Source organism: Podospora pseudoanserina, chromosome 5 (assembly GCF_035222485.1).
Source record: "Podospora pseudoanserina strain CBS 124.78 chromosome 5, whole genome shotgun sequence".
Classification (NCBI taxonomy): domain Eukaryota; kingdom Fungi; phylum Ascomycota; class Sordariomycetes; order Sordariales; family Podosporaceae; genus Podospora; species Podospora pseudoanserina.
Window position 1 is genome coordinate 4,370,513 of NC_085924.1, and position 9,167 is coordinate 4,379,679.

The 9,167-nt window shown below is 50.3% G+C and overlaps 1 protein-coding gene across 1 annotated transcript; it reads right to left on the minus strand.

Annotated features, from left to right (window-relative positions):
• Positions 1-1,905: 1,905 nt before the first annotated feature.
• On the minus strand, positions 1,906-2,568 carry QC764_0086820 (uncharacterized protein; the record flags this gene model as incomplete). The annotated part of the gene is made up of 2 exons (XM_062940872.1): positions 1,906-2,308; positions 2,375-2,568. 2 exons carry the CDS (start codon positions 2,566-2,568, stop codon positions 1,906-1,908), a joined length of 597 nt encoding a protein of 198 aa, XP_062799754.1.
• Between the last annotated feature and the right edge of the window lie 6,599 nt (positions 2,569-9,167).

Consider the following 9,167-nt stretch of genomic DNA (forward strand, 5'->3'; position numbering starts at 1 on the left):
GTGCGGGCTGGGTGCACGCGCCACTCGACAATATAAGATGCAATTGTTTTATGCAACTCGCTCTCGATTCCGGCCATGCAAATCATTGAAGACCATATCAACCGTAGGTGCATAATGGGAAAACTGTTACAACATGCAGTATTGCGTTTCCGTTGAAACTTCTTACTGTGCTGTTTATTACCCGCCTACCTACCAGGATTTGCATGCTATTGGATATCCAAATACCTAGGTAGCTGAGCAATCTGTCTCCTCTGGATTAGTGGTGTCGAACCCAGAGCAGGTACACAATATGCATTTCGTACAGGCCAAGGTGCAAGGTGTTTGGCTGACCTATAGCAACGGGAATTTACGAGACCCCCAACGTCGAAGACTATCCGGCTATGAGTCTCGTCCATGGCCACCATATCGGGTAACTACAGGTGGGTATGTTGAAGAAAGGCTAGGAAATGGGCCACTGCGGCGTAGAGCCTTGACGCGTTGAGATATTCTCACAGACACTGTACTAGATGCGCCTAGAGAAAAACTCATGAAACTTTTGAGTAGGGCATGAAACAGCATTTCTGGGTTGAGAAAATGCGGCCCCACGCTTCATATCACTCTATAAAGGACGAGAGACTTCCCAGCGTTATTCTAGCTACACATCACCTTTTATCATCAGTCTTCGCTTGTCTTCTTGTTATCATCTTTATCGTTTCTTCGATTAGATTTGTTTTTCCTTTGATTAAACTCCATGCAATCATCATGTCTGGCTAGATCAAAACTTCCACTATCAACTTGAAGCCCAACACTTCAAAGTCAGCGATTTCCACAAAAGCAACAATATCTGCCAAAGCCCCTGTGTCTACCAAATTATACACTCTTGTGATAACTAATCTGCCGACCAAAATTGGGGCTGGGAAACCCACTCCTGCCAGGACATCTCCTAGTTCTACAAAGGAAACTGCCACTGCAAAGCGAGCTACCCCTTCCCCTGGTCAAAAGCAGTCCTCCGGGCAGCCAACAATTCGTGTTAGGCTAAAGAAGGCGACCGCAGCCAACAGCACCGGTAGTGGCACTGGTAGCAATGGGGTTTTTAACCCTCCGCCACCACCACCACCTGCTCCTCCTCCCTCTCCCCCTCCAGCGCCAGGACCAAAGCCAGTGATCCCATTCTCCACTCAGTCATATCTCATAGTCCAACACCCAGATCTTAACCTCCCTCGACCCGGATGTTTACTCTTATCCTTGGCCATTTTGGAAACGGGAACCGCCCCCTTGATATGATTGACCTTTACTGGGTCAATGGGAGATTCTTCAACCAGGCAATGTGGAACAATGGCACATATAAATCTGAAAAGCCAGGGATACCTATCTGCCCGTTCGAGGGCAGCGCTGCTAGAGCACCCGCGCCATCCAGAAGCTTGAATCCTGTTGAAGAGAGGGTGAGTCCTCCATTTTTTCCCTGAGCACAATGTGATGATGATACTGACTATGCATTGTTTTGTAGGCTCCAACACCTGCCCGCCTGACGAGAATCACACAGCGAAATTGCCACACTTGGATCGTCGGGACTGGTGAAATGCCGGTAGTTGATCAGATATTGCCTCAGTCCGTGCTTGGTTACTTATTGGAGATAAAGCAGTGAGAAAATACCATGAAGGCGGCGGTGATGACCTAGGTAGATATGCCCTCCATTAGAACTTTCGAGCGGTAATAGTTCCCAGTCCTGATTAATACTGCGTCAGCAGTTGTTCAGGTTTTAGCCTGTGATTCTTTGTGTTTTCTGTTATAGTTTTGGGCGAAGGCTAGTTGATTTGATGGTCCTCGTATACCTAGATGGTGTCCTTCTTTTCCTGTATGTTCAACCGGAAATCTTTACGGAGATAGTCACCGCCTCATACCTGTGTGAAATCACCTCATGCGTTGTCAGTACTGCTTGTTTGCCACCAAATAATCCACAACTTCTTGCTCCAACAGCCCTTCCTTGACCAACATCTCCGACGTTTCCACAATCCATGTCTGGCAGTTTCGCTGCATGATCCTTGTCCGTCTGTCAATCTGCAGGCTGTTAGTCTTCAGACCACAAAGCGAATGGAACTGACTCACCTGATCGTCGACCGCATCGCGAAGGGTCTTCTCTGGAGCAGGAACGTTGAACAACATCTTTTCCATCTCGGACCTGGGCTCCACCTCAACCACCGGATCTTCCCCGACACGGAACACCGCGTCCAGCGGCTCAACAAGATTCATTTGAATCCAACCCAAACGCACGACACGATCCGGCTTCCGGCCTGTCAAACTGATATCCCAGCCCCTCTTGACTTCCAACCAGAATCCATCTTTGACGTTCCCGGCCGCCTGCAGTACCACTCCGATGCTTGGATGGGTGGGCGACGAAATGAAATATTCCCAGTGATTGGCAAACGGCCAGCCGTTATAAACCAAGAGTGACAGCGACACAGAGTTTGGAGGTCCGGTTGCAGTCACGTTGAGTTGAGGGCTTGGCTTCCACTGTGACACGTGCTTGGAGGCTGAAGCTTGAAGCAGATCGGGAGGGGGCAGCGGTGGAGGATGGGGTGGCGGAAGCATAATTTGTCAATCGTGGAGTAATGTAAAATGTTGACCTGCTGAGGTGTTCTTGTGCTGTTTGACGTGTTGGTGGTTTCATCAGTTGGGCACGCAAAGCCACAAATTACTGCAGACTACACAGTAAAGATCAACATTCGACACTAGCTTTGGGGGCCGGCTGTCTGGGCAGTCAACCGCTCCCGACCTACTGAGTCAGCACCATGGTTCCCACACAGGCAGCGTGCATACTTGCTCGATTTTATTCCGTGATGTCTGTCGCCCATCTGTTTGCAGTCCAACCCCCACCCCCTTCTGGCTTTTGTCGCTTTATGTCACACGGCAAAAGCCAACCACCCGCAACCACGACCAACAACACTGTCGATACCACCGCAAGGAGGGGTAACTGCACGCTGTGAACCAGTTGTCAAAGTGAGGCAGACAATCAGAAGGCAGGGCGGTTATCAAAGGAAGCCCACTGGCCCTGTAGGATACTGGAGGACTTGGCAGCGGCCTGAGGCCAACAAGGGCACGGGCCAGGCAAGGAAGGATAAAATACGCGTTCAGGATCACCAAGACTGTATTTTCCTTCTTCATCCTTCAGTATCACGCTCTTCGAGGCCATTGAAGATTATTAGCCTGAATTGAACCATGAGTTCCAAGCCCTGATAATACAGCCCTTGTCACACTTTACACAAACGTGATTTCTCCAGCGCTGTCCGCTGCACGCGATTTTGCCCCTCGTCATGATCAAAATCTAATCCTTGCTCATGTTTCCTGCTCCCTTTTCACGAGGATTCATATCCAGCAATATCCACGAACTTCATGGCGTCCCTCGGACAAAGTGTGATTGATCTTCATGCTGACCTTGTCCACAAATACCATCGACATACCGGAGCCATCGACCGGATATGGCGCAGCCTCAATTACGCCCAACGTTCCGCTTGCATGAAGGCCGGAGCTGCCAATGGTGAGGTCCTGCGACACCCTCTCGACTTCAAGCTCGGAAACGTCTACAAGTTCATTCCAGAATGGAATCTCCGGGACATCACCAAAGCAGGCTCCGACTTCTTCCTCGACCTCTTGCGCTTTAGAGCCACCACTCAACTCTGGTACCAGTATTCCACTGGTCTCAGCAACGGACCTGGCGACCATGCTTATATCGTCGAGACCATGGAGAAGAGAAATCTGCGCCTCGCTCAAGAATACAAGAATTGCTTCACTGTGTTCCTGCCTCAGGAGGGTGAATATGGCAAATCGTACAAAATTCTCAGCAAAGATTCCGGCCTGATGCGGGGTCTTAAACCTGCCATTGATGCTGGTCTCTGCGTTTCGCAAAACACTGGTGATCTGATCTTGCTGAGACAGCAGTATCTCTTGCAATGTCTCAATATCATGATCGAGGACATCTTGAAAGCCGGTTCCACGGCCAGGGGTCTGAAGGCCCCGGCCAAGTCGAAAAAGCCTGACACGGCTGTATCAGATGCACTGTCGAAGCTCCAGATGCAGGATGGCAAGAAAAAGGCCAAGTCGCAGCTTTCTCTCACGGACCTAGTAGCCACTGCTCAGAATCAAAAGGACGTTTTGGACGAGAACCTCAGCTTTTTGTCGACCGCGCCTGTTGTCCTGACCTACTCTGTCAAACACTTCTTCTTCAGCCGCCCCGAGTTAGTCCCCGATGAGAAAGGACGTCGGCTACCTGTTCACACCGACAAGTACATTAGCGGTGCCGTCTTCGAGACACTCCACATGGCGGTCCAGGATGTGGTTGCATGGGACTATCTCACTCGTCTTTTGCTGCTTCTCGAAACCAACACATCGGACAAAGTCTACCGGCCAATCATTCTACAAGAGATCTCCAACGTCTGTCACCATGAGTACAGCCGTGCGCAGGCCATGTTCAAGCGCATGTTGCAGACGGACATGGGCTCGAAATGGTTCAAGAGGACCTCCAACGTCTACGACAAGGCGGGGAATGCGCGCGTCACAATGAAGGGTAAACCTGAGGACCTCACTGCTACAGACCCCCTGCTTCATTACATGCTTCGTCTTGTACACCCTGACACAACAGCTGCCAAGGCAGCGGAATGGTTGACGAGGCTCGGTGACCTCATGGAATCCCACCCCGACGAGCGGGCTCGCATCAGCAACAAGGAAGGCGATGCCCTCTTCAATCTGGCTGTTATTGTCGGCTTCATTCAAGATCTTGCCCCCGCCATCTCGATTCCCTCACTGTCGCGCAAAAAAGGTCAGATGTTTGTTTCCCGGTTCGGTGAGTTGGAGGCGGAGCTCAATGCCTTGAAGGACCAGGTGGACTTGCGGGAGTTTGCCGTCCCCATTGATAACCTGCTGGAGCCTGGGATGGCGGAGGAGGCTCTTCGAAGTCTGGATAAGTTCATTGTTGGGAAGGTTGGCACCAAGATTGGGTTCCTGTACCAGGGTACGTTGGCCGATTGTTTGGAAGATCTTGAGAGACAGTATCAGCAGGTCAAGGAGAAGATGGAGAAGAAATAGGAGCCGACACCGCCTCCCGGTACACCGCCGAGGACAAGGAAGTACTCATTGAGCAACGCAAGCAGAAGGAGAAGACGCCTGGAACTCCCTCTTCTGTCTACGAGATCACACCGCATGCCCCGACGGCAATTGCCCCGGCTGAACCCCCCACGAAGCCATTCAAGGTCAACAAGGCCGCGGTCGATGTTTTTCCACACTCTGTTCAGTTCCACTGAGAACCGGGGACGTTGAACTGGTCGGCGTTTGTGGGTGCTATGACTGAACTGGGCTTTTCGGTGCTTCCGCGTTTTGGCTCTGTATATAACTTTTATCCGCCTATGACGATGGAGGTGAAGAGGCCGATTACTCTGCATAGACCCCATGGGTCCGAGATTGGAAGGCATTTGATCTTGACGTTTGCGCAAAAGTTGAAGCGGGTGTACGGGTGGAATGCGGATAGCTTTGTGGTTTGAGATCATGGGAACTCTGGGAGCTTGACCAGACTTGACCTATGCAGTTAGTCTATTAGTCTACTACGTAGGTACCAACTGGGACGCATTTATTGACATCTAACCCGAAAAAGACTGTTGACTTTTACATCTTCGCTCAAAAGAGAAAGCCCGACCCCTCTCAGCGATCCACCATCCATGTTGCCTTCATCACTAATCTCGGTTACTCGAGAGACCAAACCTGCTGCCCCCCAGACAAGGACCCGCTAGCTTACTCACTTCCACTCGCCACCTCCTTTCCCTTGACACATCTCCGTCTCATACCTATCCCAGCCTCTTCGTCAAAGCTGAAGGTGGAAACATCCACCACTGTGCTGCGAGCACCATGTAGTCTCCGATATTCACCCAATCGCCGCTCGGACTCTACAATTCCTGTTTCGACATCATATCCGCAAGCCGCCTATGCCGCGCTCCAGATGTCCATGACTCCCTTTCTTTCTGCCACAGGTGTGAGTGTCCTGGTTGTCTCCGGGTCATCTCGGTCCCACATGTGGTAGACATTTCCTCCATGAGAGATGATGCATTTGAATGGTTCGATAATGAGGAGAGTTGCCAGCTTCAACACATCCTCATATTCTAGTTCACCCTCTCCATCCAGATCACCCTCATCATCTTGTCTGTCATCCTCACTCCGCTCGGGTTCGTCAACGTCTACTCGACTGGGTAACTGTTCCCAACACTTTTCCATGCTGATCCGGAACAGTGGAGTTGCTAGGACAAGTGGAGTTGCTAGGACAAGTGGAGTTGCTAGGACAAGTGCAGTGAGTGGAGAAAGTCTTGATACATGTCTCGGGAATCGCGTTGCAGTGGTTGATTTGGATCCCCTCCACAGTTGAGTCTGTGGTGCAACATAAACAAATCATAGCGAAGCGCGTCGATACAATTAACAATGCTATCCAAATCGAAAACGCCCCAAAGCAAGGGCAATCTCCACGAGAAAGGCTGCCACGGATCTCTAAAATCGTGCAGCTGTCGAGCAAAAGGCTGGCTTTCATCATCGCCACATAGGAACAGCATATACCAGGCATCTTCGCGTGAGGTATCTTCCCTCATGGTATCCTCTTCACCAATACACATTTCAATCAGTGAGAGGAACTCGAGCACTTGATCAACAGGCATAATGCTCACCGACAAACTCTTAAACGTCAACCTCGCTAGTTCATAGAATGTTGTGTTTTCAACGCCTAACAGAAGCTTAGCATAGCCGGTTTCTTTGACAAGATAAGCGAATACCATTGTATGCCCTGAATATTATGGATTTCTGTGGATTTAGTAGCAATTAGCCAACATGCTCTCTCATGCTTCCAGGTTTGCAAGTCCCAAAGTACCTCCAGAAGCCCCTCCTCATCCTCATCACGCGCACGAATCGAAAGCTCTCCTGTATGGATCATCTCCCTGATTTTGTCTATATTGTCGGCTACCACAAGACTCGTAATGACTGATTCCTTTTACTTGTACACAGGATAGGTCATTATACGCGGACAAATGCTGTAAAAGCCTTGCTGGTCAGGACCAGACGAATGGGTGATGGAGATCCCTTGTGAAAGGAGCCAAGGTTGTGGTGAAAAATCTACGTGCACGCGGAAATGAACGGAATTATTCGTAGACATAATACCGCGCACCCTGTAGGTTTGAACATTGATCCGGAGCTAGCCCCAGCGCATCGGGATCCAATTCGTACGGGTTGAGAGAGGCACCTCCTTGAATCCTGTTGGTGATCCTGTGTAGGGCGAGTTGCTTGAGAAAGACCTTGTCGTGACCTTTCGTGGGTCTTGGAACTTGGCGGGGGACTAATCTGCAGGAATCATCGCAAACTTGGAAGCTGAGCTTGATTGGCAGTTTCTCAGATCAGGAACAGTCAGCGCCAGCTCATCTATTACTTCCCGAACACCATCAAATCTGCCCATCATAGGTTCAAAAACTCGTTGCCGCCTCTACCCGTACTATCCGAGCAAGGAGGTCCTGATTATCCCATGAAAGCCCTACTGTGGATACCAATGTTGAGAGGCGTTCAAAGGGTGTTTGCTGAGATACCTGAAGGCTCTCCGGTCGGGATTGAATACTGGTCATGTTGCTCTCTGTGTTGTTTGGGTCGAGGACAGAAGGGTATTGTTTTGGCTGAGAACTGTCTTAACCATTTCTCTCGCATCGGCTGCTTCCTGCGCGTTAAAACTCGCAGCATGTTGCGCAGATCCAAGAGTGCGTCACCGAAGCGGGCATGTTGCTCCTGGAGCTGCTTCATTGATACCTCTCGCCGACTTGTCGAAGCCCTTTGTTCGGTGGCCATGCTATGAATATCGCAGTGGATGGATGTCTAAGTGTGCCTGTTGACCTCATTAATTGTGGTCAGCTCATTCTGATGCGTCGTCAATATCGTCTAGGCAGGCTTGGTCTCTCACCCTGTGATCATTGATATCGCTAACGTTGCTTCCCCCTTACGCTTCTCAAGCCTGCGCAGTAGTGCTGCCCTCTCTGCGCTGTGGAAAACAAATTTGACGCGCTTCCATTTTGATAGATCAGCTGGAATGAGATCGTACAGAACATGCATGTCCTCGGAGAAGCGCTGGGAAAGTGGCCTTATGAGCCGGGCAAGATCAGGCTGCGTCGATGAAGCAAGTGACGACTGCTGCACTTCAGTCGCGTATGCTTGGAGCTGCTGGAATAACTCCTGAACCACAGCAAGGGCTGTACCACAAAAGTTATGAATCGCCCTGCGTCCGATGGACTCAAGTAGTTCGGGTTCTGACATCTCTGCAGTTCCTGCACATCATCTTTGGCGTGGATGAAACCAGACACCAGCCCCGCTGTCGTCGACGAGGCTCTCAATGTCGCGTCAAGCAGCTGAACAGCGGCAGCTAAAGTCCCAAAGGGCTTCCATTCTTGCTCTGTAAATGTCTTGTCGTTGGTCGCTCTACGCACGAGGGGGCCAATGAAGGTGCAATGACTGTGCTTCGGCTTCCTTCACGTCCGAATGAAGTTGAGTTCAGCTCCTAGGCACCCCAACACGAAAGCAAATATCGGGCACGTGCATTGTCCTGCAGACTTAGCTAATCCTGGCTGGTCATACTGCCTCATGACTTTGGCCACGCAGCCACATCAATTTGGAGCTTTTCTTGTGCAGTTACGCAACCCCATTCGTCAATTTCCAACGTGAGGTAGGGTATCCTCTCTGAAGGTGCGACCGCACCTAACTTGTCCGTGCGACCTTAGCCTTGGTGACCTAGAGTGGCGATGTCCTCGGCATGCAAGTGACATCTGACGATGGCTTCACTCAAGGATATTGGTTGTGGGAGAGCTCAGGAATCGGCCTTTGGGCTGAGGATCGGGAGGGTAATCTGGTGCTTCTGAGGATCTTCGGGTATATATTGGTTGGACTTCTATGCTCTTTGAAGCAGGTACTCTTCCTTTGTATCTAGCAGTTCAATATTGCTGGTGCTTTGCCATCATCTCTGATTTCACATCACCACTGTCGGAACCACTTGTTAATGCCTAAAGAACACCAATCAATCCTTCTAAAAGAGTTGGAACCTAACCATCTAATTCACTCAATATCATATCTTGAACACCTCTTTAAATTAGTCTTTCCGAGTTCATGCCTAGGAGATCATACAAAGTCTCAAC